This window comes from Barbus barbus (genome assembly GCF_936440315.1).
Source record: "Barbus barbus genome assembly, chromosome: 2".
Taxonomy (NCBI): Eukaryota; Metazoa; Chordata; class Actinopteri; order Cypriniformes; family Cyprinidae; genus Barbus; species Barbus barbus.
This window is the reverse complement of record NC_136730.1, coordinates 7119738-7132846: the sequence shown is the minus strand read 5'-3', so window position 1 is coordinate 7132846 and position 13109 is coordinate 7119738. Positions and strand designations below refer to the sequence as shown.

General features: G+C 39.9%; 1 protein-coding gene across 2 annotated transcripts in view; it reads left to right on the top strand.

Moving 5' to 3' along the window:
* The window catches only part of LOC306886681 (uncharacterized protein), a 96682-nt gene that overhangs the window by 73666 nt on the left and 9907 nt on the right, over positions 1–13109 (top strand). For both annotated transcript variants that reach the window (XM_079443985.1, XM_079443984.1), the window contains 8 exons: positions 8603–8694; positions 10088–10180; positions 10795–10918; positions 11040–11135; positions 11214–11424; positions 11668–11919; positions 12023–12187; positions 12532–13038. In XM_079443985.1, the coding sequence (XP_079300111.1) occupies positions 10800–10918; positions 11040–11135; positions 11214–11424; positions 11668–11919; positions 12023–12187; positions 12532–13038 (1350 nt within the window). In that variant the 5' untranslated portion in view covers positions 8603–8694; positions 10088–10180; positions 10795–10799. The remainder of the gene's footprint in view (positions 1–8602; positions 8695–10087; positions 10181–10794; positions 10919–11039; positions 11136–11213; positions 11425–11667; positions 11920–12022; positions 12188–12531; positions 13039–13109) is intronic.

The window sequence follows — 13109 nt, the reverse complement described above, 5'->3', positions numbered from 1 at the left end:
ATGCATTGTATGGGTCAAAATTATAGATTTTTCTTTTATGCCAAAAATCATGATATTAAGTAAAGATCATGTTCCATTTTGTAAATTTCCTACCGTAACTATATCAGTTTAATTTTTGATTAGTAATATGCATTGCTAAGAACTTAATTTGGACAACTTTTAAAGAGGATTTTCTCAATATTTTGATTTTTTTTTGCACTCTCAGATTCCAGATTTTCAAGCAGATGTATCTCAACTAAATATTGTCCTATCCTTTCAAAAAAAATGGACTGGTTTTTGTGGTCCAGAAACACATATTTGAACAATATTGCTTCTTTGCATATATTTTTTTTCAACGCTAACTAAAGATTATGCCAAACTATTACTATTTCTATTTTACAATCTTCTTGCATCTGAATGTTTTTGACTTTCAGCTCTATGTAAGAAAAAAAAGTTGAAGTTAATTGAAACCGAACCAAAAAAGAGCATCATTTCACTGACCCATTTATGTGTGTGATGGCAATGTGATCCACTGCTCTTTGTTTGACACGGGAGGGCAGGGCTCCACTGCGGGATGTGCCGAGCTGGGCAGATACATGAAGCTGAATGGATTGCCTCAGCCGGCTTGTGCTAAACTGAATGCGTATGTCTGAAAGGAAATCATTTGTATCGTTTTCTACTACAAGAAGCCTCCAGCCCAACCTGGGGGTGGGGTGTTTTTTCTCTCAGCATTTGCATGTGCGTTTGAACATATTCCGGTGTCTGGGTTAAGGGAATATGCAGGGGAAATTTCTCTGTCACACGCTAGGAGGAATATTTGTGTTGACGTTGAACAAACATTCCTGACAGCATGTAAATTTACAGTGAAACAGTTAGGTGTTTGTTGTATGAGCGTGTCTGGGGAGCGAGTTGGGACACCCGTGGAAGTAAATAGGGGGGTATACGAAGGACAGGAAGATCCCTTTGAAGATCGACTTCCGATTAATTAGCACGACTGACATGAAAACAGAGAGCCTGCATTTGTTTCCCTTTGAAGTTGTGAGTTGTAAATTTCGAGAGTGCAGCAGCTGCTGAGACTCAGTCCTTCTCAGACCAGCGGGTGTTTTGAATCAGCCGCCTTATTGCAGCGTCACTGCCCCTTTATTGTGACGCATAAACCTGTGTTAAAGCTATAGGCCAGACTAAAATAAGAAACAAAATTGGTGTGAATATATATATATATATATATATATATATTACTCTTTCTCAGTTGTTTGAACGTGTGTAGAACTGTGTATTAGGGCAAGGTTTTGATTAGCGAAGTTCATTACGAGAACCATTGTTTTGAATTATACTTGCATCATGAGCTAAAAGAATCAGTTTCTTTTTTTTAAAGAACTTGAGTCTATCTTCCCATCACTAAATTTGAGTAGCGATAGAACATTCAGGAGGGTATGTTTGTGATTCTAACAGGTGGAGTAAAGAGAGAACAGTGTAGGTTGCACATTTCACGTGAGCATGCGAAACGAAGCAATGATGATGTATCGTGTAGGTCAGTGGTCTTGCTAGAGTGCTTAGACAACATACGCTTATCACGGTAGCCATTCGACAGTGATGATGACAGAGAGCCGGGCTTATGCGAGTGTGGTTATACTGGTATTTCAGGACTGCCCGAATTTAAAAAAAAAAAAAAGTTGTAGGCTGTAAAGTCCTCCTCGTTCATTCCATTGAGCTCTAACGGTTGTGTGTGTGGGAGTTTTTCCCATGTTAGGACTGTACTTTTGTGGTAGAAGGAAGTGATGTAGGCAAGCTAGAGGAATTTCATAAGAGAAAGTGTGTGAGTCTGTGAACGTGTGTTATTATTAAGTTTGAGGAGTTGGTCTTAGGTGGTGTAATTAAAGACAAGAAGAAAGAAAAGTTTAATTCTGTCTGACACCACATTTTTTTCCCCTCTGACTAGTTTATTTTTGCCTTTGTCACTTTGCTGGTCTGTTATCTCGCATTTTGGCAGAACACCAGAGTGAGGGGAAAAGGGAAAGTGAGTAAAAGAAAGGGAGGGGCGGTGAAACTATAGTGGGAGTGGTTGAGAGGAATGGAGAGTGGTGGAAAACAAAAAAGATCAGTCATGTTTCTGTGACTCAGTCAGATGTTTTTTGGATAGAGTGAGCAGCCAGGATACAACACACAGATCGCTGACGTGCGTCATAACGTGGGGGGAGACATGACTGAAGAGGGATTATTTTCCTGTATCGCAAACATCTTGGTTTGTCTCTGCCTCACTTTAAAGTCAAATTTTCCATCTATTTATGGTCACTAACTTTTATCATCTTTCAATTAGTGTCTGAAATATTTGACTCTTAATCCCGCTCGGCTGGATCCCTCTCTGACTTTGTGAGCGTCAGACATGAGTGCTGCCTTACCAGTTGCCATGGCAACCCGAGAGCCAGCTTGTTTGTGATTTTATCCTTTTTGTTACTAATAACTAATGTGTGCCTGTTTTGTTGATTGCTAATGCACTAATTCTGGGAAACGAGGAGTTTGAATGTAGGAGGGGACTTTTGGGGCCTTATGAGAGACAAACAAGACAGATGTTCAAGGTTTGACTGTTCCAGTAATGAACAGTAAAGCTGTGATGTTTTGATGGCTGCAGAGAAAGGTCATTTCTGATGCTTTGTATTCATAATGTTAAAAGAGAATAAAAGAGCGAACTCGTGTTTCCTGACATCTCACAATGACACGATGACACATTTGAACAGTCTGTGTGGCTGAGTACACTAAAAGTTTTTTCTCGCAGATGGCTGTGCAGACACACTCCAGACTTTCATGTCTAGCAGACGTTCGCACACTGAGTCACTGCTATTCACGCACAGTACCCGTCTTTCAGCTTTTTGCCATTTGGGCTGTCTGTTGTATAACGTGCTGTCACGTCAGTCACTCTTTCTGTTCCTTAAAAGTTTTACTCTAGTTCTCAGAAGAACTATTACAGAAGTTGACCGACAGCAGTGTGGATATAACCCTGACAGAAAGACAACAGCAACATCTGCCGAGCCTAAGGGGCTTTACAGGATGAGAAACTAGACACCTGACCAATGCTTGCTTTCATTTTTTTTGGTCCATTCATAAATACGTACACACAGAATATGTTCCACAGGATGTTATATCGTTCCCCCCAGTCCATTTTAAGACACCCTCCCCTCTTTTGAGAGGCCCACTTCCTGTTGCTCTGACGACGACTTCCTGTCTTATCATATCTGTTCTGCTTTCTTTAATCTCACATGCTGGTGCATTCACATTCACAGACAAGTGCAAAAGTAGAACTTTCCCTGACTATCTATATAGAGATATCAACATATATCTTAGGTCTGATCTGAAAGGGCACGTCTCTGAAGTTGTAACACAGGCAATATAGTTGTTATTGGGGAAATATAGTTGATCTTATAGTGAACAGTTCAGTTGACTTTCCTAATTTTGTAATCTCTGGTCTTATTGTGCACGATCTGTGCATGTTATTTCAAAGCCAACATCATCTTTCATCGAAGTAACTTCTCAATCCACCTCTGAAACAGTTTTTCTTTTTAGATGATGTCACCAAGTCACTTTTCAGAATCTAATCAATTTCCAAAAGTCTCATACTACAGTTTTTCAATGAATATCCCTTTTCATTTAGAAACCTGGCAAGTTACAGAAGTAAAATGGTTTGTAAACCGTTTCATGTTGACTTCTCCTTTTGAGTAATATCATTGTCAGTAATGCACCTCATTCAAGGTAATGACGAAGCGTGTTTTCTCAGCAGTGCTTACCACAGTGACAGCATGGATGTGTATTCTTAACAGGACATGACCACTAGAGTTACTAAGAAAAGCATCATGTTTCTCTTTGTGTTGACTCAAAGAGAAACAACAGAGCTGAGGCCTGAATTCACGATTCATATTATTAGTGAAATTGCTGATTTTGGTGTCATGTCAGGAATGACGGTGAATATTTAGATTAGGGTCATCTGAGTCTTTCCCCCTCGAGTAAGACAATCTTTTATACACCGCTAATGTGCCCTGGTTTATATATTAGCCTACATATTTATTCATTAACAGCTGATACCAGACGGACAACATTTTAGTGCTGGAGTGTCAATATCGTATCGATGCCTGTGATGTTAGTGCCGCTTATCTTCAAACGCTCCATCCAGATGGATTTATCATCTGTCTAGCAACCATAAATCAGGAGCACTGAACTAGGTCGAGAGCGATGACATGAAAACGAGAGCAGGGAAAGTAATCATGGTTTGTGCACCGAAGCCAGTTGTGACGTTCTGAAAGCGTAATGGGGCCAGTCGTGAAAGTTTTTATTGTAACGTTATTTTTGGAAGGGTGGTGCAAGGTCAAGGAAGGCTTGTCGCAAAGTTACATGTAGGCGAGGGCTTGGCCAGAGTCACACAGAAGCGAGCGCTGCGTGTCTTCAGCTGAACTCTCTCTCGGATCAGAATGTACACTCTGTTGCTTGTTCGCCTGTTTGTGTGGAGGCTACGAGTGTGGGCTTGGAAGGCAGCAACACCATCGTGACGACTCAGCCTTGCATCATTGGCAGAGGCAGACACACAGGGAAGGGAACAGACGCAAGCCTACTGTGACGTTGTGCTTCCTTGTGCCTCTGTGTGTGATCTCTATCTGAGGTTATATAATGGCCAAATGTGAGCACTCACCCACAGGCCCTTCCGCCGGCCCCCTTTGCTCACTGAGGAACATTCCAGCTTTCCCATTTGCCCTGTTCTTCTCATCTACCTATCTTTATCACAATCTGTTCTCCCTCTCCTGGCCTAATTCCTTGACTCCATTCCATGCCGTTCTTTTCCGCATACTCGAACGCTCAGCTGTTTTGGCTCTTCGAGTTGCTTCATGGTACTTTCTGGCAGGAATGAGGACACTGTCGTCATTCTGGGAGATGACATCATTCACACGACCCATAGCACTATTTTAAAATGGAGTTGTTTTCACATTGCCATGTTATTGATGTCAGTCCACATCTATTCTAAAGTGAATCATAACATGAATAATTTTTTTTTAAAGGGTACTCGTCACTTCAGACGTCATATCTTTTGGTTCAGCTGTATGGTTGGTTAGTTCTCACAGTGATTTCCTGGAGGTTTTTTTGTTGCTTGGTTGGACAGGGTTGGTTGGAGACACCCACATGTGGTCCTCATTTGGTTTGGTGCTTTTAGGCATTGATCTGGTAAGTGTGAAGACTAAGCCAGTGACTGGAATAGTTGTTTATTGTCATGGGGAATTTTATTAAGCTGAGGGGCGACGTGGGGGTGAATGGGGGATTTTTTTTTATTATGATATCATCGTAACATTTATAATTTAAAAGAGATTTGAAATTTAAACGGCTTCTAAAGAGTTTTTAAAGTATGAGTAAATACACATGACATTTCTAGAAAACAGTTGGCTAAAGCATGAAAGCGAATAGAAATGCGACTCCTTGCAATAAACCAATAACCACACAACCTCATTTACCTTATAATCAATTGCACCGCAAGCCACCTGTTTTCTTCTGTCTGATCTTAAATCTTATTTGTTCTCCCTGGCTTTTGAATAATGCCTGCTTAAGGCTCTGTTTTTTTATTTTTATTTATTTTTTATTATTTTATTATTGCTGTATTGTATTTGTATTTGTTGTACAGCACTTTGGTGCAACTCTGTTGCTTTTAAATGTGCTATAGAAATAAACTTTGACTTGACTTGACTTGATCGACATCGGTGAGTTTCGGATTCTCCGGTTTGGTGAAATATTAAAAAAACCCCACTGTAAATTTACAGTTCATATGTTTTGCACCCAAAACAACAGTGACAGGTATCAATGACGGCACACTTTCAGAAATTCCCTATGCTTTGACTGAGGTGGGCATCCCCAATCACCTGACCGTAAAGAGTGTGCGAGAGAAGGGGCAGAGTCAGGCTTTGTGGGGTAAGCCCTTTCCATGGTTGAGTCATGGGAGTTCCCCAGTTACACAGCAGACAGCTAGCTGTTATCAGACTTTGTGTATGTGTGTTTCGAGTCATCTCTTTTACAATAATAAGAATCTTTTTCGGAGTGCTGTATTGTTTCCACATCACTAGAAATCTATATTACTTGAAATTGGAAACTTGTTCTCGTAAAAAGCAAAGCTGTAGCAGTATGATTTGTCGTTCTGTGAGAAATGTGGAAATGTAGTATGGAGAAGTTTCAGTTTGGGTTTGTGTGTGTTTTCCCACAACTGTCTACCTCGGCAGTCTTCAAACTTTTTGGGGGACAAAAAAAACCCTCAGTTGAACATTGCAAAAAATTAAGTTTTATCATTTTAGCATAAAACTAGCTGTTTGTTTTTGTTTTTTGTGTTCATTAAAATTGGTTTAAGATCACACAATATTTAGCAGACTTACCACTGAAGACCCTTGGTTTACACTGTGAACGTGCCTCTTTACAAACATACTATTTATCTTATGCTAAAACATGCACACATACCAACCATTGAAAAAACTTTCTATAAACCCATCAATTCCACCCTTTATTTTTCATGGGGTGTTTTTCCCAAGCCACAGTTTTCACATGTGACAGTTGGCTTTCCACATAGATACGTCTCTGAGAGCCAGGCCTGTGTTTGTTCAGACACCTCCCCATAATAACTCTCACCATTGTGTGTGAGAGACCATATCATGGATTTCCTCACTGTTGTCCTGCTCAACGCCCAAGAGCTCCCAGTGTTGCAGACAGATTTCCTTTAGTTTCTTTTTTTTAACCCTCTGATGGTTTAAATCTCTGTACCCTATAGTTTTTTTGGGGGTCTCCAGAGACCCCAGACAATAACATTTAATTTTGTAACAAGATAATAGTTTTTTTTTTTTTTACAAATGTAATTTTACTCTGTTTGTTAATGTTTTTACTCAACATTTGTGCAGTTTTTGGAGGATTTATGATATCTTTTAAATTTCTATAAATAAATATTTATTTAAATTACAAATTTACAAAAAAACAGCATTTGATGTAAAATTCACTTTATAAAAGGCCCAGATTTCTAACTTTCATTCATGGGGATAACATGGATCATTTTAAATGATTTAATGTAACATTTATACCTATTTTTTGGAAAATGCAGTTTTAAAATAAAAAAATATCACTTTAACCACTAGATGGCCATAGAGCTCCACTATATGCTATTTGAGAGACCTGAAAGATATCTTTTCACAAGTTGGATTCAGTTGGATTCAAATCTAAATATTATAAAATCACAATTATAACAAAAATAAAATATTTTTTGTCAAAGTTTAGTATTTTTTGTACTGAAAAACCCCCAGTTTTTCCAATAATGTTACATTATGATTAGAATCAAACCTGAACAAAATGTTACAAAGAGAAATGTTGGAGTCTTAAGATTTTATCATTTATTTCAATTATCTATTTTTAATATAATTCTACAATTTTAATCAATATTTCAGTTACTAACTGTAACAGAACAGAAATGAACAGTTATATTACATATGAACACATGAACTGAACAGCAATAACAAGTGAGCAAATATAGTAAAAAGATAAAATTTAGTAAAAGAAATCAAACAACGAGGAACAATAAGTGTGTGTGTGTGTGTGTGTGTGAGAGAGAGAGTGTGTGAGTACACATTGTCGGTGTCAGTGTCACCACTTTATATTTGTGTTGGTTCTGCATTTTGGATGATTTTATTTGACAAATTATAGCCTTACAAATGTGTGTGTGTGTGTGTGTGTGAGTGTGCACATTTTCAATGTGTCAGTGTCACCAATTTATTTTTGTGGTGGTACTGCATTTTGGATGATTTTATTTTACAAATGATAAGAGAACAGTTTTTATAGTCTCAAAAATGTGTTCCTCTGTGTGTGTGTGTGTGTGTGTGTGTGTGTGTGTGTTGTGAGCAATATAATTTAGCATTGTGGATGTTTTTTGCATTGGTGGAAGTGTTCCACTTTATTTGTGCCATTTCTGTCGATGTGTTCTGCGTTGTTTCTGATTTTGATGATGAATTTTGTCTATTTTGATTGCGGGGTCTCCAGAGACCCCGAAAGCCACGAGTGTCACAAATTTTGTCACGCTAACATAAAAACAGATATCATTCCAATTTTTTTTTTTTTTTTTTTGTAGATCTAGAAAGTGTTGAGAGCCGTAGAAGGTTTCATACCATTTGGACAAAGGGAACATGTTTTAAAAATTGAGCAAAAGTCATTTGGGGTCAAAAAGACCCCGTAAACTATCAGAGTTTAAACTGACACCTCATAGTTATTATTGAATAAAGTTAGATATTTATGCATTTATTTATTTGAGTGCAAGTTGGCCATATGAAATAGTTAGATTCTTCATTGTACTCATAATAAAGGATAGAATATGGGAAAAATGAGTTTCATTAAAACAAATTCTCGTTTGGAATTTAAAAAAAACCAAATCACAATTCGTCAACTTTTTTTCTCTGGAGTCATTTTTGACAGCCTGTCCGTGATGGGTTACTGCTGGCACAGCTGCAGACCTGGCTGTTTTTCCTGCACTTGTGCTGATTGGATGGAATGAAGCCATTGTAAAAGATCAGGAACACAAATGAGAGTAAAGTCAAACTCTATGCACTGATTACCTCTTTATCTCTCTCTACAGCAATCTACGAGTCAGCTGAGATGATCGACTGTTGTTGCTGAACCCTAATTCTTCTGACGTTTGAGAAGTGGTGCTAGATGCTTATTTGACAGGTAAAGTGTGTGTGTGAGAGAATATGCAAAAACTGTTCTAAGAATGCAGTGTGCTGCAGGGTCTCGATTATTTCAGTCCCCACTAGCAGCTAAATCCGGAGTTCCTGAAATATCACAGAAGCCTTTTAATAGTGCGACACCATGAGCCAGAAAGGAGTGGGTGGGCTCATGTGCACTGTAGGCTCAAAATACACACATATGCACGGACTAAACCTGCTGAGCAATGAATAGCTCTCACACGCAGTTTACAAACGGTCTCTGAATATTGCCACATACTTGTTTATCTTTGTACTAATTTATGCCTCATCACCAAATTGCAGCTTGAAGACTATTTAAAGTAGTAAAGGGTTGTGAATTTCATTGTGTTTCATCATAAGTGTTACACTGCATGTTGAGTTTGTAGCTCAGGACTAACCCATCAGGTTATACAGCATTTTATGAATACACGTTTTGCATCTGTGGCCTGTTTGATTGTATAATAAGTGTGTGTGTGTGTTTATTTTGTGCTATACAAAGAGAAAGCCTGTGCTTGTCACACTTGAAACACTTTTGACAAGTCCATAATTAGTGTGCACTAGGTGTCCTTTGCTGTATGGATATACTGTATATGCGTGTGTGCCAAGCGGGTGTGCACGCACGCACGCTTGCCAATATTTGTGCATCCAGTGTGTGCCATGTGTGTTCAGAATGCGTGGGAAGATCAGTGTGTTTGCATGCATGGGTGTTTCATGGGAGCACAGCCGGTCTTCTCACTTTGGTGTCTCCCTAAAGAACATTTTAATTTTAGACCCGTCTTTTTTCCCTAATATGTCCATCCATCCTGTTCAAGCCTTCTGCTGTTTCTTTCCTCCCTCCACCCCTTGCTCTCTTTCTTTCTATCCTTTCCTCTCTCCATCACGCCTGGCCTAATGAGATTAACCTCAGTGTCTCTCTTGTCATAGACACACACTCATACACATGCAAATAATCAAACTTGAGCAACACAACACAAGTACACACACTCCTTTATGTACACATGCTCACAGACAACGCTGGCTTGACTCCAGGGCTTTGCTTTGGTTTGCTCTGGTCGTCCCCTCCCTCCGATCACTCTCAACCTCTGCCAAGAGGCCCTAGGAAGGGTTATAATGACCTCAGTGTACTCACCCTACAGGTGAACTCCCACAAGCCCATCTGTGCACCCTTTCCTCCCATTAGAATACAGAAGAGCACTGCCCCCTAGAGGCAGAGAGTGGCACTGAATTTCTGGAGGGTTCCTTTGTTATTAGCTGCCTTCAGGCCAAACACTCATACAGACAAAGGATGTGTTTTTCCCCTGTGTTTAATGGATTTGGCAGTTATTTGTGCCTCACCCTCTTATGGCCCATCTCTTCTCTTTTCTTTCTCTTTCCAGTTGGCAGGAGTATCAGTAAACAGCTTCTCCTCCTTGTTGGTGAGTGGCCCTCTCTGTTTTGCAGTGGAGGGCTTCACACTCACAGCTAGTGTGGTGAGTAACCATGTCTTCTGTTCTCTTGGTAGAGTGTAGCACTGAACAATAATTTATATCAGTAAGAATATTTGGTGCTTGTTAGCGTAATGTATATGTATGCATGTGTGTGTGTATATGTGTGTGTGTATATATATATATATATATATATATATATATATATATATATATATATATATATATATATATATATATATATATATATATATATATAGCGTATTATTTAAAATAAAGCACAATTAATAAAAGCACAGCAAAATTACTAAAACTTAAACTAAAATTAAACTGAAAATATAAAAAATAATAGCTAATTAAAAATATTAATAATAATAATTTAAAATATTAAAACTTAAAGTTCATAAATAATACTGAAGTAACACTGATACACTTAAGTGTATCTAATAAATGAAGAGTGTCCACTCTGCCATCTGATATAAGCCAAGACATTGAAGGCAGAATAATGGTTTAGTAGTGGAATAGTTCAGTGTCACAACCACTTAGCTACATGTTGGAAGGAATGCAAGAATTTAAGTATTTTTCAAGGCAGTGACAGATGTATTGGCTAAGATAATAAAGACATGTAGGAAACTAAATCATCTTTGTTTATTGTCTAGGCTGGATGCATCACACAGCAGAACAGTTTACCGGGTGCAGCACACGGGACCCTTTTCCTCTGGACGGACTCAACCGGGGACCATGGGCTCCCGTGGGCAGCCGCACCTGGCCACCTCCCTCCAGGTAATATACCTCATGATCAGGGCCGTATCATGCTTTTAGTGACTTCACAGATAAAGTTATGCTAAGTGAGCTATGAGAAGGAATAATCAAAGCAAAACCTTGTTTTTTTATCTCTCGATAGGTGCATACCAGGTGTCAGTCAGCACCAGTTCCTCCCCCATATGCCACCTAGTCACATGTCTGGGCTAAATAATCCTAGCAAATTCTTAAACAATGGGTGAGTTTTTAATAAGCTTTGTTGTTGTTTTACAAACACTTCTGGCAAAAATTTGTTAATTTGTCCTTGTATTTCCAGTCCCTTACATCGAGGAGATAAGCAAGACCTGTCTCAGGCTTTGTTGCCAGGATTACAAAGGATACCCCCTGCTCCACCCAGGCCTTGGGAACCAACCAGAACTGGCCAGGGATATGAGCCATTGCCTGGTGATAACCACAACCGACTGTACAATGGCTACAACGCAGGACCTCCTGCACACCTCACAGCTCGAGCCAGTCAGCTACTGAAGGTGATTGAGTTTATATTTCATTACTGTGCCTTTTATATGCTCTCTTGTTATATAAAAATGAATAGTATTCCTGTATAAATCAGTATTTTTAAATGTATAAGTTATGAAGGACTAGCATTATATTACACTAAAGTTGCTGTACAATTTTTTTTGCGTTTAATTGAATGTATGTTATAAGCGTGCTTAACTACGTTCTGTGGTTGAGAGTTCTTTTGCCAACTTCTCTTTCTCTTTATCCACAAGTACGGTGGTCCTCTTCCTCAGCTTTCAGCCCATGGCTCACGGCCCATGCCTCCATTACCTGATATGTGGACTCAACCTCAGACTCCGCAGCAACCCAGGGGACCTCATTCTCATTCTGGACAGTTAAAACGGCCTGGGCCCCCTCTTGGAGAGCAATCTGTCATTCAGCATACCCCTGCTCCATCTCTGCACCGGCCCATGGAGGACTGCCCCAGTACGAACAAGAGAAAGAAGAGCTCTGGGTCTGAACAGGTTAGTCGAGACCACGTCTTTTGATCTGCTCACTTCTGCATTTTTTTTTTTGTCCTAAAACGTGCCTTAACCATGCCCTCTTTATTACTGTTTCTTATGACAGACGCTTCATTCCGCCATGCAGCGCATATCCGGGCCACCTGTACATTTGAATCAGCAGACATCCTCCAACTACCCCCCACCCAAACCTGGCTTTTGGAACGCATTGCACAAAGGTGGAGTGCCATGGAACCCAAAGGAACACAAAAGCGGACCCATTGATTTCCAGGTCAGTCATTGCTGAACTGAATGTTAATATTCAATAATATTTTCTTGTTTTCTGTCTGACAGTTTAATATATGGCATCATCTCTCACTGTCACTTTACCAGGTTTCACTTTTAACCAGGTGTAAATTAATTTAGTGGGATAAATATCTAGACCTGTCTGTAATCCAAGTCCTGTAGTGTGAAATGTGGTTTGACTAACTGAGATCAGCGAAGATAGACAGTCGTGTAAAGAACAGCAATCCCGATGACTTTGAAAGTTGTGTATTGTGTGATGTTGAGTCTTCCCTTTCATTTTACATTAGATGTACTTGGCTTACTTAGCCAATTCCTATTCCCTATTTACAGGATTCAGCTAAATCAGGAATTGGAAGCTACCCCTTTAAACCGCCTCCCTTGAATCCATCAACCACGTTTTCATCCACCATTCCCAACACGCGAGGCTATGAAGAAAGCAGGGGTCCTCAACCACAGTCCCACAAGACTGCTCAGTCGCCACAGTCTCTGGGACCACCTTCACAGAACCCTCACATCCACCATTCTACATACTCCTACCCCAACAGCAGAACTTCAGCCCAGACCCAAGTGGAACCACGTGGTGCTACTTCACAAAGAAGACATGATTCTGCATTGAGTTCTTTGAATAAACAGGCTCCACCACCACATACATCCTCATCATCACCACGGGCAGATGGGGAGCGCCCTGCACCCTCACCAGCAAACCACACCTCTGTGCCTTACAGTCACCCCCAATTCCAGCCTCACCCAGGGCTGGTCCATTCCAGCCCACCAGCCAGCAACCAGGCCCAGGCCATAGTACCTCAGCACAACCCCCATAAACCCTGGTGGAACCAGGTAACACGCACAGAGTTTTGCATTAAACAAAACCTCGCTGTTGCACAAACAGATCTACCTGCTTAAGATTT